The 21146-nt window shown below is 44.1% G+C and overlaps 1 protein-coding gene across 1 annotated transcript in view; it reads right to left on the bottom strand.

Moving 5' to 3' along the window:
- Positions 1-4937: 4937 nt before the first annotated feature.
- The window catches only part of VSIG1 (V-set and immunoglobulin domain containing 1), a 75871-nt gene continuing 59662 nt past the window's right edge, over positions 4938-21146 (bottom strand). Inside the window, exons 3-7 of the mRNA XM_073547636.1 lie at positions 14056-14248; positions 13542-13691; positions 11951-12073; positions 6141-6270; positions 4938-5403 (exon numbers count right to left, since the gene is read on the bottom strand). Coding sequence (XP_073403737.1) covers positions 5253-5403; positions 6141-6270; positions 11951-12073; positions 13542-13691; positions 14056-14248 — 747 coding nt within the window. The 3' untranslated portion in view covers positions 4938-5252. The remainder of the gene's footprint in view (positions 5404-6140; positions 6271-11950; positions 12074-13541; positions 13692-14055; positions 14249-21146) is intronic.

Below are 21146 nucleotides of genomic sequence, written 5' to 3'. Positions count from 1 at the left end.
AAGCACCCCGATGGAGGTCATTATGCGCCTGCGCATTGACAGAGATTGGGTGCTGCATTATGTTTTGCATGTGCGCTGTAGCTCCTGATGACATGTGAGTTCTCACACATGCGCACTGGCATTAGACCAAACGCCTCCCTGAGAGGAGAACCAAAGCACTTCCGCTGTTACCTTCTGGCGCCTGCGCAATGGCATTGTTAGGACGCCGCCTCATTAAGTCCGAGACTCTCTTTTGCTTTGCAAACGCTCAGCTGGTAAGATTTATTAATTGTTCTGTATATATATATATATATATATATATATATATACACGAAGTGTGACTACAGCATAATAATGCACTGACCTTGAGAAAGACACATCACTGTGTCGATACGCGTGGGTCCCGGGTCCCATGTAACCCAGCCGTGTGCTTCTGCTTAGGGGCTAGCTGCTATTACGCTGGGGGAAGGAGTGACTTCACCCTTACCTCTATGGCCTGCTATGTTGGTAATATGCTGTTTTTGCATGGCACTAATCCACTTTGGCCATATTAGATTTGAGTACTTGTGTTATTTAGGAATATAGCTTGTTCTTGCTTTGATGTGATCATGCTATTCATGGCTTTGTACTTAGTACTTTTGTCTGACTGAGGCTCATATGCAAACAGCATACGGATATACTAATGCTATAGCAGAATTAGGGATATAACAGCCAGCAAGTATTTGTTTACAGCACACTGATTGTACGGTTAGCTTGGGGCTCTATGTATTTTACTGTTTGTCTCTTGATTCATGTCTGTTTTTTTCTCAGACTTTTTAATTGATTTTAAACAAGTGTTTGTTTGTTGTGTTCACTGAAATAAATAAATTTGTTGATTTTGACCATATGACTTGGTGGTGATCCCTATATTCTGGTGCATATACCTTTTTCTTGTGTGTTCTCATGTTATTATATGGTAAAGTAATTAAATAGGACTATTGATTACTACATTTACCTTTTACCCTGCTGTCATTGATTGTAGGGCGCTTCTCATGTCTCGCTAATCTCTACAGCAGCTTCATTTAAAGAAAAGGAAAAATGCCGCAAAAAAATATGATGGCGCCATGTGAAATGGGGTTTCACTGTCTACTGTGAAGGCCAAAAGGTTTCAGACTGACGTACTGTACATTTTGGTTTTGACAGTGTTTGTTTTAGTGTTTTTAGATCTTTTAGTCTCCCCAAATCTCAATCCTCAAAAAGCGGGTGGACAAACAAAAACACAGATTGTAATAAACTGCAGGTGCCGATTAAACTATTTTCCCTGTTAAAAGATGGAGAGGCAAATTGGATGCCCGACCACCACTGGAAAAAGCCCAGTGCTCGGCTGCCACATAGGGAATGAATGGAGCAAAGGCATACTGCTTCTCCATTAAAACAGATAAGTTCCCCGTTCTGCTGATCGGTGTGAGGGCAAGCAATCAAGTTTTCACCTCTCCTGTGCATAATTGGGGTTTTAAGGGGGAACATTTCTTATTATAGCAAGTGACATTCTTGACATGCCGGTATAAGGAGACTTGTAGGCCATACAATGCTCCTCTAGGAAATTAAGTATGCAAATAGCCTCTTCAGAAGGAAAGTGATTTGATCTCTGGCATGATCTATTGGATATAGCAATCCTAAAAGTCAATATCAAACTTTAAAGGGTCGATAATGATTTTTAGGATTGTTACATCTAGTAGATGGCGCCAGAGATCAAATCCTCTTCCTTCTGCAGCGGCTGTTGGCGTACTGTGGATAATTGATAACTTATTTTAATCAGACAACCCTTTTAAAGGAGAACCTCCATCCTCTTTAATACCTGATTCATAAGATAACATCTAATATTACTCCAATAACCATACAGGCTTTGTGAATTTGTCACTCTGCACTGTACACTAGTGTGCGATTTAATGCAATTTTGCATCAATACATTATTGGCGTGATTCATCAAAGTGTTTTCTCCAGAAAACTGCCATAAAACACTTCATAAATGTGCTACATATTGGGGCAAAGATAAAGTTGCGCAAAGCTTTTGCAAACTTTTGGTGTTCATATGCCAGTTAGAATTAGCTCCGCCAATATAGATGGAACTGGGGAGTACCTGGGAAGGGTGTAGCTAAGCCCACAAATCAAATTCAGCAAAAGGTGTGGCGTTGTACACCGGAAATGTTACTTAAGTCTTTGTCAAAGACTGGAGTAACATTTCTGGCAAGGATGCACACCACTGATCAGATGTGCTAAATTCATTAAGTGGCATGGGCCAAAAAGTCAAAGTCAACTAAATCCAGAAGATCCAGTGTCCAGCAGAATCTAAAGTTGCCAGTGATAAGTCCACTGATCATAATCATTATTAAAAAAAAAACAAACCCATAAGTGTATGTTTTATTTTTTTTTATTTTAACTACAATCGGTACAATTTTGAGAAGCAGATAATAAAAGTAAATGTTGATTGCTTCAATTATAAGAGATAAAGCATTGGTGAAATCAGAGTTACGATAACTAGTGTATTACAAAAACATTCAAAACCTCTGCACATCTGTATTTATACAATTTTCGTAAAAAAAAGTATTTATCACCCAAATTATGGCATTAATTGCTATTATTGTGCCAACACGATGCAATTTCACTGTCACTTTATGGGAAAAATTAACCTTTTTTTGCCCAAAATAAGTGCAGAAAAGATAAAGCAATGGTAAGTTCACAATCTGTAAACCATACAAGAGAATAACAAAAATCTTACAAGATAAATTTGTCATACATTCATAATGAAACGTCATGAGATTACAGATGTCAGTTCACAATCAATGTAAAACTTTATAAAGAATCAACAGCCAATACATTAACTAACATAAAAAAAGGAAAAAAAACTACTTAGTTTAACAACAAAATATTCTGCATTTTGAAATATCAAAAAAGGAAATCCAGTATTTGGTTATCATATCTAATATGAAGTGTTCCATACTATGACATCTACTAAAAAAGGGCTTAAAATGGGTCATCTTCTAGTGGACAACCCCTTTAGATTTCCCCCAATGTGCTGCATGAAATGAGAAAATAAGCACACTTACCTCCCAGACAAGAGGGCGGCAGCCTTCATATAGCTGTCAGAGCAGATGTCCTCTCTGATGTGAAGGTTGCAGTCCATCGGTGGTTACTGATGGGCTGCAACGCTCACATGACCTATTGTCCCAAGATCATCAGGAGATACAGCTCTTGGAGAAGCTCCGGTACGGGAAGTAAGCATGCTTTTATTCCTTATTCAGCACGCTAGGGGCATTCAAAAGGTGTTCTCCAGTGGTGTACAACCACTCTAGCAAATGTTTCACGGTGCAGTTGTATTGTTCTCTCTGTTGTATTCCTGGAGAAGTGGGTAATTGTGTTTTCCTTTTGCAATGTCTAATCTCTTAGCTGTTAAGATATCTGAAAGTCCAGTTAGTTCTGAGTACACCTAATCCTAATGAGGGAAAGCTCCCTCTGGGTCACATGGCCACAAATGCATAATAGGTCCTTTCTCTTTATAGGGCCTTCAAGATACGGAGAAGTGTAATGTGATCAGGTGTAGGGGGAATAAAGGCAGATAGGGCTATATTTGTACATAAATTCAATATACTGTATATTCTTGTCATCAAATTTTTTAGTTGGTGTATCACCTTGTTAAACTAATTTAAAAAATGAGTACAGAATGTATTGTTAGATTAAAGGGGTTATCCAGGTCTATTTTATTTTTTTTTAACAGTGTGCCTAAGAACTAACAGGCAGTTGTTAACTACCTGCCTGTTGTGCCAGGTTCTGGTCTCTGCTGGCACAGAGTGATCACAGTCCGCTCCTGCCGGCGATTCTGTGGCTTCTGCCGACATCACATCGGCAGAGCTTGGATTTCACTTCTTCTGCGCTGCAGTGGAGCCCGCTGTCAATCAGCATGACTTCGGCAGTGACTTCTTTTGTGTGGTTTTGCTGCAGATTTCCACCTGCTCCATTGTACAAATCCGCAGGTGGAAAACCGCACAAAAAACGCTGTAAAACCACAAAAAAAAGGAAGAAATCCGCAGGAAAAATGCAGCCTCACTCTTACAAACTTACAGTGCACTTTGTAGATCTTTCTATCTATACAGGGTTTACAATTATCAGTAGTCCACCAAATTTTAAGCTGGTCTACAATAACTGCATAATTGTAATTGCCTGGTAATCCTCCATTATGATGGGCAAGTGTGGGATTATTTCTACACAAATTGCAGAATTACATTGTTGTAGGCAAGCTAAAATAGGAGAATTTTTGGCCATATGAGCATCCTGGTTGCGGAGATGTGGCCTAGCCGTGACATGGGAAATTCAAAGCAGTTTTACACCTCTTTTGGATAGTTTAGGTGAATAGACTAAAACCAGTGTTCCATACGCTTTCAGGTGGGATGGTTGGAGTCGTTCCAAGGCATGAAATGGAACATGGGCTGTGGGTGCAATTGTAAATCCCGGGAGAGGACATCTTTCTTCTAAATGCAATTTATGTACTTAAGAATAAAAATCAGGGCATATGTTATGTAACGTGTATGTAGCTCTAGACTGATTGCTGGATATAGTTAAGTAACATTTTTCTTCACCGTGAAACACATTGAGTTTCATTGAAACACATTCACACCTAACATATCGCCCACATGTTTTACTGTGCAGTAGAACATTCTCGGTGCCATCACCCACATTTCCCGTAGCGTTACCAATCCTCATTGTGCGACTATACACGGAAATAAAGTCAGAATACACTGCTGGTACTTACAGCTTCATCGGCTTTGCTAGTTACAGTTTCTTAATCATCTCTTCAATATACATAAACCTTTCCAACAAATCTTAAATGCAGTTTAAAAAAAAGACAATCAACAAAGCCAATACTATAAAATATATAACAAAATGTTGAATAATAGATATCCCTTTTCTAGCAGGTTAATATGGGTTTTCCCACAGAAGACATTTACCGCGTATTCACATGGCATGCCATAAATGTCTGATAGACGTGGTTCCCCTACCCACTGATCCACCCGCTTTGCCGTTTCTAAAACTCCTATAGCCTAAGCAGAGCTGAGGAAATGTGCAGCCATCTCTTCAATTACCCAATAACTGGAAGCCATGTGAATCAGTGGTCAGATTATGTCATAAATGTGTTTTGTGGGAACCTCCTTAATACAACTCCAGTACGTTGGCTGGGGTTTGCAATTTCTTGGTTGTTTATATGCAGAGAAATCTCTTTCTTAGTTGTAAGAAGCATTTTACACAGTGGGATCCTCCACTTCACCATTGGCAGCTGCCACATTTTCAGGAATGTCTTGATATTCTCTGGTTTCTGGAGGCTCAGACACCATAAGGTTCTCCCGAACTGGCTCCTCTGCTGTCGTCTTTCCTCCTGCGTTGGACATGGTTCTGGTAATGAAAGACAATGTTAGGTGACGTTTTGTACATAATAAAGAATTTTTAGTAATGAAATTGGTTTTTGTGTGTATTAAAAAATGTATATATTTGTATGGTGTTAGCCAGTAGATAGAAGAATATTCAGGATTGAGAGTCCTCAGTGGTTGATACCTTTTAATGGCTAACTGAAAAGGAGGTAACACATTGCAAGCTTTCGAGACTACTCAGGTCTCTTCATCAGGCTAGTACGGGCCAAGCTAGTACTTTTGTATTGCATTGTATCAGTTTGGCACTGCTGACTGGCATCTCATTAGGTTCTTATTTTCAGCATTTAATTCTTTTCCATAAAGAAATAGTCGGCACTACCTCCATAAACGCCAATTCAGTAGCAGCTGCAGCAGGCTCCTTCTGACCGTCTGGTGGTGCTCAATATCAAAAATCCACATATAAGTGAAGATTCCAAAAAGAAACTAGATGGACAGACAAGGTACTCGCCAACTGGATCTTTAAATAATCTGAATGGCTTTATTCGGTGTATAAACACCCACAGATGAGAGGAGGCAGAGTAGACAAGCCTATGGCGGTTTTGTGCATTCAGCGCTTTATCAAGGCATAAGGCCATCAGGAATCATACTACACCAAAGCTGGTTGTAAGTGTGTGTGTAATAAATCTACGCAGTGCTACCAAGTTACTGTAATGATAAAATAAAGGCTTATAAATCCTATTACAGATGAGATAAGAATCTTACTGTAGTTCGCTGATCTTTGTCTGCTTCTTTTTGTTCTTCTTTTTTGCAATCAGGAACCAGATGACTGCAGAAATAATGGCTGCCAGTAGTACTGCCCCGATAATTCCTGCTACGATAATCCCTGCCTCCCCTGCAGAAGTGACAGAATGAAGCCTTCACAATATTTCCTCAAACAGTGGGACAGATTTACTAATAATGTCTTAAAATTACAACCGCCTAGAATTAAACAAGAGCTGATAAATTGTTGTTCATTCAGGATGATAAATTTGGCGCATCCTTTAACTCTATACCACCTCTTAGACCATATTACAATGTTTTAGGGGTTTTTTAAGGCCACAGTTCTAACACAATGGGGTTTATTTTCAGCCATGCCTTTGTGACACGATGTTTTCCCTCTATAGCAGGTGTCCCCAACCTGTAGCTCGGGAGCCACATGTGGCTCTCTGTCCCATGAATTGTGGCTCACGGCTGTCTGCCAGCTTGGTGCATTAGCTCCAGGTCTAGCAAACAGGTATGAAGAGCACATCTCAAAATGGTGTGTCCCTGCACAGAAGTACAGATGTGGATGCACATTTACTGGTCTTAGGGGTTTAGAGATGATTTAGGTATGGCACCCTGGAGAATGATACGTGTTAGAGGAGGCGCTCAAAGCTGGCTGTGACAGTGTGTTGGGAGTCCTTGATGGGTGAATACTGAATGGGGGTGTTGTGGGAACCCCTGGATCTCAGTGTACTTCTTTGGAGTGATTTCTGTGGAAATGCTTTGGTTATTATACCTGTAATGGTGGCTTTGGTTGACACTACTTTGAAGGGGGTGGGAGCTGGATGAGGCTCGCTCCCCTCTCTCAGTGCTGAATGTGGCTCGCTACCCTTTCTCTAAGCTGAATGTGGCTCTCAAGGTCAGAAAGGTTGGGGACCACTGCTCTATACTATGCCCTTGGAGGGACCATATAAACAGGCCTGAATAGTCCAGTGCAGCTTTTTGCAACTTTTGGTGTTTATCCCCTTTACCCCCCAAGGGTGGTTTGCACGTTCATGATCGGCCAATTTTTACAATTCTGACCACTGTTCCTTTATGAGGTAATAGCTCTGGAACGCTTCCATGGATCCCGGTGATTCTGACATTGTTTTTCTCGTGACATATTGTACTTCTTGATGGTGGTAAAAAATTCTTTGATATGACTTGCTTTTATTTGTAAAAAAAAAAAACCCTGAAATTTGGCGAAAATTTTGCAATTTTCCAACTTTGAATTTTCATGCCCTTAAATCACAGGGATATGTCACACAAAATACTTAATAATTAACATTTCCCACATGTTTACTTTACATCAGCACCATTTTGGAACCAATTATTTTTCTTTTAGGAAGCTATAAGGGTTAAAAGTTAAACAGCGATTTCTCATTTTTACAACACCACTTTTTTGGGGGACCACATCACATTTTAAGTCACTTTGAGGGGTCTATATGATAGAAAATACCCAAAGTGACACCATTCTAAAAACTGCACACCTCAAGGTGCTCAAAACCACATTCAAGGAGTTTATTAACCCTTCAGGTGCTTCACAGGAATTTTTTGAATGTTTAAAAAAAATGTTGCAGGAAAGATGTATATCTTTGTACAGTGTTAGTCTTTAAAAAAATGAACATTTAACTATTTTTTCACAAAAAAATTATTTCAGATCCAATTTTTTTTTATTTTACCAAGGGTAACAGGAGAAATTGGACACCAAAAGTTGTTGTCCAATTTGTCCTGAGTACGCTGATACCCCATATGTGGGGGGGGGGTGTAGGGAAGGTGAACTGACGGACAGACCTGTCTGTAGTGGGTAGGCGGAGGTGTAGCACAGTGTAGGTGTGAAACCGCTGAGATAAAGGGAAAGGGTGCAGTATTGTACTTTGACCATTAGAGGGCAGTGGAGAGTGTAAGAGTGGGACTGAATAACTGCCATTGGTCAGGGAAACTGTCAGGTGATGGTGGGCAGAGTTTCCAGAGCTGGAAGTATAAAAGGCTGAGGGAAGGTTCTGGAAAAGTCAGTCAGCGATAGGAGCACAGTAGAGAGGAAGTTCTGCTGAGGAGACAGTAGAAAGGCTCCGGAGGGGACTGACAGTTGAGGCGGTCACAGGGGGTAGCCCAGAGGACAGTAGCCGCAGACGAAGACAGCATGGGGGTACCAAGCGGACGGCGTACTCAGAGTGGTGAAGCACTGTGGTGGATGGGCCTAGGGCAGCCACAGTGAAAAGAGCCACGAAAGACGCCACGCCTACAGTGAAAAAGAAGTGAAGGTACCCGGGCCTGTGTATGGAGAAATGTGAAGCTGCTGTGGTAAATTGCTGTGGTCGTCAGAAGGGCGGCCAATAAAAACGGACCTGTTGAATATAAATTCTGTCTCCGTCTCGTGTCTGTCTGCGGCAAGAAGCGGGTCACCCCCCCTGTCGGTTACCCTACCTACAGGGGAACCACTCTTTGGGCACACGGCAGTACTCAGAAGGGAAGGAGCGCCGTTTGACTTTTTCAAACGAAATTTGGCTGTAATTGAGATCGGACGCCATGTTGCGTTTGGAGAGCCCCTGATGTGCCTAAACAGTGGAAACCCCCCACAAGTGACACCATTTTGGAAACTTGACCCCCTATGGAACTTATCTAGATGTGTGGTGAGCACTTTGAACCCCCACGTGCTTCACAGAAGTTTATGACGTACGTCCGTAAACATAAAAAATCATTATTTTTTTTTTTACAAAATTGATCTTTTCGCCCCCAATTTTTCATTTTCCCAGGAGAAATTAGACCACAAAAGTTGTTGTGCAATTTGTCCTGAGTATGCTGATACCCCATATGTGGCAGTACTCAGAAGGAAAGGAGCGCCGTTTGACTTTTCAATGCAAAATTGGCTGGAATTGAGATCAGACGCCATGTCACGTTTGGAGAACCCCTGATGTGCCTAAACACTGCAAACACCCCAATTCTAACTCCAACAATAACATAACCCTAATCCCAACCCTAGGCATAACCCTAACCACAAATCTAACCCTAATTCCATCAATAATCCAAACCCTAACTTTAGCCCCCACCCTAACCCTAACTTTAACCCTAACTTTAGCCCAACTCTTACCCTAATGGGAAAATGGAAATAAATAAATATTTTTTATTTTATTATTTTTCCCTAACTAAGGGGGTAATAAAGGGGGGTTTGATTTACATTTTTTTTTATTTTTATCACTGTGATAGGGTCTATCACAGTGATCAAAATGAACCAATAGGAAAAAATCAATTGTTGCTGGGTGCCGGCCAGCAGATCTCGGTGGGTGCACTGCACATGCTCCCGCCATTTTCTCCCGGAAGAAGCTAGAGACCCGGGGGACTGCAGGGACAACAGAGGTACCGGGGGGGTGACCGGGGGAACTTATTTCTCTTTCCTCTGATGTGCGATCACATCAGAAGAGAGAGAAATGAAATGGAAAATCTGACTTTTTTTTGCGGTTGCCATTATACCGTTAATAACGGCGATCGCAACACCGGGGTCAGTAAAAACCGACCCAAATCATGTCCTCTGCTTGGGGTAGTCGAGACCCCGGAGAAATTTCGATGCTGGGGGCTGCTATAACCTTAAACCTCAGCGCCGTTAAAAAGCAGCGCTGTGGTTTAAGTACCCGTCACTGCCGCCGTTAAAAGGCGTATCTGCAGTCTTTAAGGGGTTAAATGTAACTCATCATTCTCCCCTGGTCACGCCGATCACCAGCAGAGCAGGGAAGAATGATGAGAGCCGTGTTCAGCACCCTGCGCCGGGGAACACACTGCAACGCTTCTTCCCTGATGCGGCACACACAATGCCACACATGTGCCGCAAGTATTACACACACAGACACTGATATCCCCTCTACCGGAAATATCAGGATGTGTGTTTGGTAGCTGTCACACGCTAAAAGACGCTTTTTATTGCCAAAAATAGTTTTTGCATCACCACATTTTGAGAGCTATAATTTTTTCCATATTTTGGCCCACAGAGTCATGTGAGGTCTTGTTTTTTGTGGGACGAGCTGACGTTTTTATTTGTACCATTTTCGGGCGCCTGACATTTTTTGATCGCTTTCTATTCCGATTTTTGGGAGACACAATGAGCAAAAACCAGCAATTCATGAATTTCTCTGAGGGGGGGCGCATTTACACCATTCCACGCGTGTTGTTATTCACGCCAGTACGATTACAGTGATACCTCATTTATATAATTTTTTTTGCTTTGGTGCTTTTATATAATAAAAACTATTTTATAGAAAAAATAGTTTTTGCATCACTTTATTCTGACAGCTATAACTTTTGAATTTTTTCGCTTATGATGCTGTATGGTGGCTCGTTTTTTGCTGGACAAGATGACGTTTTCAGCGTTCGCCGGTATGATGATAAAGCATTGTTTTTTGTTTTTTTTTATGGTGTTCACTAAAGGGGTTAACTAGTGGGATATTGTTTAGATTTTTTTTAATTCAAATATTGATATAATGATAAATAAATATTTTTTTATTTTTTTTTTAAATATTTTTACAATTATTTATTTATTTCATTTTTACTTTGTCCCACTATGGGACACTCATTTTGTACAGGCTGATCGCTTCTATAGCATGCAGATGAAATTGAATATAGAATATCATGCCTATATTTGATCACAAATGGACTTAAGTCCAAAGTAAAGGAAGGGCAACTCAGTACTAAAGCATACAACAGAGACACAATTGAGTTCAAAAACGCCCAATAAATAAGAACTACATTATTCAATATAAAGTACACACAGAATAGTATCTTGTGCAGAAAATATAAATATTTTATTAGATTATTAGGTCATTAAAATATCAGTAATTACAAAATATGAGTCAGTACATTGGTGAAAGACAACATGGCCAGAACACTCGGTATAGTTACGGTGATCAGGTGAATAAGGGCTAACAAAAGGAAATTATAGGGGAGATGGGTATCCCCAAGTCCTAAATTGGGCACATAGTCAAAAGCTATGTATCAATATGGATGCATGTGATGCCCTGACTGGGGTAAGTACTAAAGTGTACTATTACACGGCTCAGTAGCCAACCCATCAGTCCCATAGTAAATTCCTGAGCTCCTAAAAATTCAACCATCAATACAAGACATAAAAGGATTTTTTCTTACCCATAATGGTAATACCGGGGGTCCCGCCACCGCCCCCCCCGGTATTACCATTATGGCGGGACCCCCGGTATTACCATTATGGGTAAGAAAAAATCCTTTTATGACTTGTATTGATGGTTGAATTTTTAGGAGCTCAGGAATTTACTATGGGACTGATATACAAATATACACAATGGAAGTATTTACATTTAGGAAGGGAGTGGAGTATCACACGGTCCTGGTACATCCCTTACATTTACACCCTCTCTCATTACACAAATACACATCACCTGACCTGCTTCATCCAATTAGCACTCACGTTTATTACGTGGCATTGGAAAATCTGCATAAAATGATGATATGGTCAAAATACTCACTTGCCTAATAATTCTGATCACAGGGTTTCACAAGGGGGGAAAAGTGGATTTTGGAGTGTATTGGTGTCCAATTGAGAGGCAACTACATCTACATCTCCTTCCACATTGGAACAGGATTAGTTTGTGATACATTATGATAACATGAAAACCTTTAGGTCTCCACAAAACCAATTACCGTAATTTTACATAACAAAAATAAGTTAGACGAATATGGGAGCAGGAACACAAAAATAGTGATTTGAAAATAAATGGTAACACAAGTTAAATGTGGATAAAAAGAGCAAATAGCCCCAATAACCATACCTCCTGTATGTAAATCCAACTGGCAGGTTACATTGCCTAAGTAGTTGCTTGCTGTGCATTGGTAGTAGCCATCTTCTAACTTACTCATATTACTTATGATAAGGACGCCGTTCTGCTGCTGTCCTGTCAAATGAAAGATTTCTTTGTAATAATGATTGCACACAGGTTGAATGTCCACATTTTCATATCATGACTTGCAAGAATTTGCCCATTTCTTTCAGTAAGCTGAATTTTTTGGCAATGTTTTTTCCACATCATAACCTGTATTAAAAATGAAAAATAGAAATCTTGCAATTCTCACACATACCACTGAGGCTATTGTAGAATCTAACGTCCTGTTATTTTAGAAAATCAAAGATGGACATAGTCACAATGGTCAGATCCAAACACTATCTTTTTAGTGAGGTGTCTAATGAGCATGTGCAAAGATCATTGATAAGGAAGGGGGAGCAGGAGAGCTGTGACACGACCTATTGTGATTGGTGGATCCTGTGTTATCAGCTGTGTATAGAGGTGTCGCTTGTCATTGTAATCCTACCTCCTAGCCTACTGAAAACTGTTCCTGAAAGAACAGGAACTATGTACCTGATTTTTCAAAGCTTTCATGCCAAAATTCTGGCATAAAAGCTTTGAGAAGTCACAAAATGTTGAGGCCACTCCGAGTTTTCATGCCAGTGTCTCTCAGTTCTAACAAAATAGGTGGAGCTGGGATGGTACACCACAGTCTGTCTAATTCACAACAAGCTATGGTGGTCCCCATGCTAGAAATCTCACTCCAGTACCTGACTGGAGTGAGATTTCTGGTGTGGCACACAGAGGCGCACATCAGTTGCTCTAGATTCATGAAGAGACCTCTTCATAAATCAGAAGCATCTGACTCCATCTCGCCCCCTCATCAAGAGTGGCGTGAATAACAGCGGTTTTGATGAATTGGGCCCAATGAGTATTAAAAAAGTCCCTGTACTGAGTATGAAAATTGCAAACAAAAATATATGTAACACAAAAAAATGATTTAAAGGGAATATTTCACCTTTGAAAATGCTATTTACCTGCAGGTATTGTCTTAACATGCAAGTAAATAGCATTACAGTGCAGCCCCAATGGCAGGAGAAAATGAACTTCCTTCCCGGAGCCGCCAGCTTTCAGTCACATGGGCGCAGCTACAGTAAAGGCTGCAGAGCAGCATTGTAACCAGTGATGAGCGAGCGTGCTCGGATAAGGTGTTATCTGAGCACGCTCATGTGGTAGGGTATCTTCTGCGTGCTTGAATATTATGTTCGAGTCCCAGCGGCTGTATGTCACAGCTCTTCGAGAGCTGCAACATATGCAGGGATTGTTTAACAAACAGGCAGCCATGCATGTGTTACCGCTGTTGGACATGTATCCACAGCAACTCGAACATGGTAGTCGAGCATGCCGAAGATACTCTCCCACTTGGATAACACCTTATCTGAGAACATTCGCTCATCACTAACAGTAACACTATTTATCTGCAGATAAATGCTCTAAGGTCTAAGCTTACCTGCTAATCTCCACTCTGGACCATTTCATTCTTTACTCAGATTTTCCACAACCCTGTTACTTTACTTACCTGCAATAATTGGCTTTAGGATTCCGTTCACAACTCTATTCCAGGTGTACACTGGGCGAGGCATCCCCTGCTCAGAAAGGCAGGCCAGCTTTACGGCATGCCCAGTCACTATGTTGCCTTGAATACTGCAGTGTGGAGTTGATGGAGCCACTGTAAAATAAATTGGGACAGCTCATCAAAGAAGAAGCGGCACTAGGTAAAATGACAGGGGGATCGTGATATATTCATCCATGTTCACACACAACCTTGTAGATTTTACAGATCTTACGTGAAGCTATGGAACAAAATATTAAATGTACAATGAAACACTAATTCCACCTTAAATTGCAAATATGTTGAGTTTCTACTAAATATTCTAATGTTCGAACCTGGGGATTTTTTTTCTTTTTTTTTCTTTTAAACTCGGGTTGTGTGTTTTTTTTTTTTTAATGAAGAATAAAAAGAAATATCCTGTCTCCATTCATACCCAATGATAAGGCAATCACTGCATATAAATAGCTCAAAATGTCCGTACCCTGTACAATCAGCTGAACTTGACCTTGACCATCGGGTTCTGGAAAGTTGGTCACGTAACACTTGTAGACTCCAGTATCCTCCGGCTGCATGTTGGAAATAGTTATTGTAAGATTCCCAGTGGTATTGGTACCCGTCACCCTGTTTTTAAATTTTCCCATTGAGTATACTTGGCCATTTTGGACAGCATATACCTAGAAGACCAGACATAAATAGCAAATCATTACTATAGACCATACACCAAAACGCACATGACATGTTATGCTTGAAAGTGTATACTGTATATGAAAGGTACGCAGCTTAGGAAAGTCAACGCTGGAAACTTCACTACATGTGAGCCGGACTGGTACGTTTTGTGAAAGACATAAATGTATCATTGCCTAATAAGATAAATATGGCAGGAGTCAAAAGCAGTTGTCCGGTCCAAATCAATAAGTCAGCTGTCACTCTGTCACTGCAGACTTATGACTCCCCTCAATGCACGCACTGTGCGCTGCAGGGAATTGCTGGTTCCTGACCTGGGACCGGAGGATATGTATGAGTTATACATACTCCCAGCCAGTGGGCACGGCCTCGCTCCATACACTTGTATGGAGACAAGGCCATTCCCCGACTACTGACGCCGGTAGTCAGTGGGCGTGGCCGACTAGAGGGCGTGGCCTTGCGCATTATCACTGCATGTCGCGCCCACTGACCGGAAGTACGTACAACTAACGCACCCTCCGGTCCTGGCAAATCCTTGCAGTGCACAGTGCATCTGGTGGGGGCATTCATAAGTCTGCAGTCACACAGAGTGACTGCAGTTATGAGTTGGGGGCAGGGTCGGACTGGCCCACCGGAGGATTCTCCGGTGGGCCCAAGCATAGTGTCTAGGGCCCCCACTGCTCCAGGGGCCCCCAGCCAGTGGGCAGCTGCTATGGGGGCCCCGTACCATCGGAGCAGCAGGGGGTGCCAGGAAGCAGAAGCCGGCTTCTGCTGTCCCCCCTGTCATGATCCAGGTGGGATCTGACAAGTTAAATGGACAAATTGGGTGCCAAAGTGGTGTGATTGCCCCCGGTGGCCATTAGAATTATTGCACTGTGGTGTCATTTGTTCTTAGTTGCCCCGGTGGTGATGAGCGGTAGTACACTTTAGTTTCTTTGGTTAAGTGCACGTAATTATAGTGCAGGTGTGAATGCTCTATAAAAGAGTGTCAGGTGTATCAATCACTAGTGATATTGATAGTTCGTCATTTGGGAAGCAAGCCTGGGTGAGTATGGAGCTGAATGAGAGTCCTGGGCAGCCCAGCCAGAGGGGTTGAGACAGCTATGGAGTCTGCAAGGAGTGCTGGCATGGATTGGTGGAGTTCAACGTTGGTGTCTGCAAGAAGGGCTGGCATGGCATGGTGGAATCACAGTTTATGGTGTCAGCAGGAAGTGCTTGCATGGCTTGGTGGAGTGGAGACTATGGTGAGAGTTGCACTCAGCATGCTGGACTTGGTTGCTGAAAGCTGGACTCAAGCATGCTTGACTTCTTGGCAGAAAAGTTGGACTCGAGCATGCTGGACTTTTTGGTAAAAGCTGGACTCATCTTTGGGACTCTGTTTACTGAGCAGCTGCAACTGGTGGTGGACTCTGCTCCAAGGCTGCACTAGAGTGATGGATCCGGTTATTGTGATGGATCCGGTTGGAGGAGAAGATGCACGCAGGTGGTGGGCTCTGTTGCTAGGAGCGTACGCAACAGAGCAAAGCTAAGTGGTGTTCCCCCTGTATTGTCATTTTCCCTTATGTGTGTTTGCAGTGGTGGGATTAGTTTCCGCACCGACCAATTCCCTAGTGAGGGTTTAGGTGCAGGGCGAGTCAGGGTTTGAGGTACGCGTGCGTCGCCCGGTGCGGAACCGGCATAGGGAACGTTAGGAGTGCAGGAACACTGGCTTAGAGGAGTACAGGAGGTCTCCTCGTCCCTATTCCATATCGCAGGGCCCACCATTGTTATTGTTACCCAGGTTTCCCCTTTATTATTTAAATTCGCCTTACTGGAGGCGGGGTTTCCAGACTACTGTATATATAACGTGTATTACCTAAATTCGCCAGTTGGAGGTGGTGTATCCAGCTGCACGTTTTATTATTTAAATTCGCCCTACTGGAGGCGGTGTATCCAGGGTCACGCATGTCATGGTGTCATGGGGTCCTTCTCTGGTATCACACAATCAACAGAGCAAGCGAAGAGTGAACAATTCCAAGACCTTTATTCAGGCAAAAATACGAAAAGGTCCATATTCAGTCCACCACACAAAGGATAAGATAGTCCAGAATAAGAATGCAGTCCAGTATCAGGATAAAATGTCCAGGGAAACGAGATTCCAAAACTCTAGCACCAGAGGATAAAATGGGTCCTTCTCTCTCTGAAGTGCTGTCTGAACACAATCCTGTCCACACCGGAACTGACCTGTCCAGCTGCTGTTCTTCCCCCCACCCCCTTCCTTGTCCAGGGGTAGTCAAACAAGTTGGGGCCGGTTTCCAGGCCTCCCAGAGGAGAACAAAGGGCATTAGGGATTAATGCACTACAGGGGATCATCAAGAGACAGATACAGTGAGGCTGTAGACTTACAATGTAATAAGAAAAACACTATGAAAATGACTGAAATAGAACAATAGGAATATACAAAAAAATGATATCCACATAACATATCACACCATCACAACCTCTCCCCCCCATAATAAGTGAGCACGCCATGAAGTCTACACAGACCTCTGGCCTGCTCACTTTAGTCCACATTGCTCAGTCATTTATAGTTCCTTGTACAGTGGCAGGGGTAGGTCGGCCTGGGGAGCCTATGGTTCTTCTTGTCGAGACAGTCCATCGGCGTTCTGGTGTTGGCTTCCCCGCTTGTATTGGATGGAGAAGCTGTAGGGTTGTAAGGACAAGCTCCACCGCAGCAATCTTCCATTGTCCCCTGATACGCGATTCAGCCATGTGAGGGGATTGTGGTCTGTAACAATCGTAAAGTCTCTGCCATACAAGTATGGCTGCAATTTTTTTAGCGCCCATACGATGGCAAGGCACTCCTTTTCAATAGTGGCATATGCAACTTCCCGATCCAGTAGTTTCCGACTGGCAAAAGCAACAGGATGTTCTTCTCCGGCGGCGTTCACTTGGCTAAGTACTGCCCCAATCCCAAAGGTAGATGCATCTGTCTGCACGAGGAACCTGCGTTTATAATCTGGGGCAGCCAAGACAGGAGCAGTGACGAGGGCAGTCTTTAATGCTGAAAAGGCATCCTCGCATGCCGTCGTCCACGTCACATTCCTAGGCATGTTCTTGCGGGTCAGGTCGGTTAGGGGCTTGGCCAAGGTGCTGAAGTTAGAAACAAATTTGCGATAGTAACCAGCAGTTCCTAAAAATGCAAGTACCTGCTTTTTAGTCTGGGGTCTACACCAGTTGCTAATGGCTTCCACCTTGGCAGGCTCAGGCCTTAGTGTCCCACCCCCTACTCTATGCCCGAGTTACTGCACCTCAGCCATCCCTATTTGGCACTTATCAGGGCGAATGGTCAGTCCTGCAGTAAGGATACAGTCCAGCACTATGCCCAAGTGTTTAAGATGTTCCTCCCAGGTTGTGCTAAAAATGGCGATGTCATCTAAGTAAGCACAGGCAAAGTCCTGACATTGTTGTAACAGTCGATCCACCAGTCTCTGTAAAGTAGCGGGGGCAGTTTTCATCCCAAAGGGCATTCCCAGGAACTCATAAAGCCCAAATGGAGTAATGAAGGCTGAGCGCTCCCGAGCGTCCTCCGTTAGGGGTATCTGCCAGTACCCCTTGCTCAAGTCTGACGTGGTCACAAATTGGGCACTGGCCAGACGATCCAATAGATCATCAATCCTGGGCATGGGATAAGCATCACTCTTGGTGACATCATTTAGTCATCTGTAATCAACGCAGAATCGTGTTGTACCATCCTTCTTGGGGACCAGGACAACAGGAGAGGCCCAAGAACTGTGAGATGGCTGAATAACTCCCAGTTGATTCATCTCCTCCAGTTCGTTCTTTATCATGCCTAGAACAGCCTCTGGAACCCGGTAGGCAGCCTGCTGGATGGGGCGTTGTCCGGGGGTTTCCACATGGTGGCTGGTGAGAGTAGTCTTCCCCGGCTTTGAGGAGAAAGCAGCAGCCCTCGGCCTTAGTACGGCGACAATATCGTCCTTTTGTATATCTGATAAATGGGAGCCCAGGGGCACTTGTTCCAGTGATCCTCCCGTTTGGGCAACCTGGAGGAGATCTGGGAGATACTCGTCGGCGGCGGTATCACTAGGGGGGTGGCAGACAGCCAGAACAGGCAGAGATTGGGGTCGTGGTAGTCTTTCAGCATGTTAATGTGGACGGTTTTCTGTCGTCGACCGCTAGAGTCCAGGGCAATAACATAGTTAGTGTCATTAATTTTCTTGACAACCTGATAAGGGCCTTCCCACACTGCTTGAAGCTTGTTGGCAGGGGAAGCAGTAATCATGAGCACTTGCTGTCCTTCCATAAATTCCCGGTTCCTGGCATTACGGTCATACCAGGTTTTTTTGTCTGGACTGGGCCATTCACTGATGTTCTTTAGCAAAGGTAGCTAGCTGGGCGAGACGGTATCTGAGCTCTAGAACATAGGGAACGATGGGCATTCCGGTATCTGAGATGTCTCCATCCAAATGTTCTTTCAGAAGAGTGAGAGGCCCACGGACCTTCCGGCTAAACAGTAGTTCGAAGGGAGAGAACCCTGTGGACTCTTGGGGAACCTCCCGATAGGCGAAGAGGAGATGTGGCAGGTACTTTTCCCAGTCTTTTTCAATGTCAACAAAAGCCCTCAGCATATTTTTTAGGGTTCCATTAAAGCGTTCACATAGTCCGCTGGTCTGCGGGTGGTATGGGGTGGTGCGAATGGCTCGAACACCACAGGTATGCCATAGGGACTGGACCAGATCTGACATGAACTGAGTGCCTTGATCCGACAATATTTCACTAGGAAACCCTACCCGGGTAAAGATGGTAACAAGGGCCTCGGCTACCTTTACTGCTGTAATACTGGACAGGGCCACAGCTTCAGGATACCTAGTGGCATAGTCGACCAAGGTCAGGATATATTTTTTCCCCGACCTGCTGGGGTGGGCCAGAGGACCTATAATGTCGACGGCTACACGTTGAAATGGTTCCTCAATTATGGGCAGGGATTGCAGGGGTACCTTATGTCGAGCTCCTGGATGCCGCATTCGCTGGCACACATCGCAGGTGCGGCAATAATGGGCTACCGACTGCGAGACGCCCGGCCAGTAAAAACTTTGGGAGAGTCTCTTTTCAGTCCTTTTTCTCCCTTGATGCCCAGCCAAGGGGATGTCATGGGCCAGTTGAAGTAGCTGTGCCCTGTACTTCTGAGGGACAATGAGTTGCCTGGTCGTTGCGTCAGGGTTGCCCTGGTCACTTCCCTTTGTTACACGATAATACAGTCCGTTTTCTCGAGTGAAGCCATCCCCATTATCTCCCATGTGCCCAGTTTCTGCCTTTCGCCTAAGGGCTGCTAAGGTAGTGTCACCCTCTATTTCTCGCCTAAACTCCTCTCTGTCCCAAGACTTTCCCAATGTAGTAGCAGCGAAAGTATTGCTTACCGACTCTGATGCGGTTCGTGGTGGTTGCTCCCCGGTGGGGTCCGGATGACGTAGTGCTTGAAGGGCCTGTAGTCGGGTGACTGCTCCCACAAATTGGCACTGTAACTCCCCAATGTCGTTCCCAAGGAGGATATCTGCAGGAAGTCCTCCATAACTCCAATCCAACACAGTTTTTCTCCACAACCATAATCCAAACGCACAGAAGCTCACTGTATATATTTGCGGGCACCCCCCGCCAGGACAATGGGAATTCCCAGACCCTGGTAAATTGCCTCGGGTCGAACCACACGGGGGTCAGCGATAGTCAAGAATGCCTCCGTGTCTCTAAATCCTGACACTTTGTATCCATCAATAAAGACATCCTGCAGGTGGCGTTGCCGTTGCTCTGAGTAGCTAAAGGACAGAGGCCGGAGTCCGTACACTCCAGGAGGGGTATCTATGGTGCCGTGGTCGGTGGTCCACTCTGGTGGGGGTGGTGGTAGCGCTTCCTCAGGTGTGGTGGAGTGTACAAGATGCACTGGATGAGGTGGGCTGCATGGGGCTCCCTCTGAATCCTGGAGGGACAGCCAGACTGCAAATGTCCAGGTTGCTCACACCCATAACACCTCTTCTCTGTGATACCCCCAGGTCGTGGTTGGAACTGTTGGGGCCTAGGATTGTGAGGCGTGATTGTCATTGGCTTGCGACTAGGTGGAAGGGCAGATATAATTGGAGGGGGACGGGGCGCGGGAGCAGGCCGTGGTTCATTGTCCAGAAGCCTCCTCCATTGCGGCCGGATAGTAAGGGCTTCATCGGTCAGGACTGCAGCTCTATCCACGGTACACGGCGTGCGCTCCCGGACCCATTCCCGTACCTCTGCAGGGCACTTGGCAAGAAATTGTTCTATAAGGAACGCCTGTATAACATCTTCCACAGTAAAGGCGTTTTCTGCTTCCAGCCATCTCCGACATGCCTCGGACATCTTATGTGCATACATCCTAAACGATCCCCCCGTGGTGCATGGGAGGTCTCGGAACTTGGCCCTATATGAGTCTGGGGTGATAGCATGGTAATCCAGGATAGTCCGCTTTACAATGTTATAATCCCAGTTCCGCAGTGCATCAATGGTTCGGTAAGCCTCCGCCATGCTTCCGTTCAGGAGCCCCACTAACAAACGCATCCAGCTAGAGTGGGGCACCTCCATCACAGCACACTGCTGCTCAAAGTCTTTGAAGAACCCCTCCACATCTCCAGAAGCCTCATCAAATGGCTTAAACTCTGTCCGGGTGATTCGTACAGGCTCCCGGATTGTTGGGGTTACACTCCACATTGCGTTACTCCATTTTTCAAGCTCCATTGCTTCCTGTCTCCGCTGTGCCCGGCGGGCAGCCTCCTCCTTGTACTCCTGAGAGACGCCGGGGCCCAGAACCGCCATCTCTTCTTCGTACCACACCAACCACTGGCTTTTCTGGAAGGGGATCCCTGTCTCCAG

This window comes from Dendrobates tinctorius, unplaced genomic scaffold (genome assembly GCF_039654945.1).
Source record: "Dendrobates tinctorius isolate UK_male_01 unplaced genomic scaffold, ASM3965494v1 ptg000154l, whole genome shotgun sequence".
NCBI classification, from domain to species: Eukaryota; Metazoa; Chordata; class Amphibia; order Anura; family Dendrobatidae; genus Dendrobates; species Dendrobates tinctorius.
Note: the sequence above shows the minus strand (reverse complement) of the source record. Positions and strands in the feature narration are given on the sequence as shown.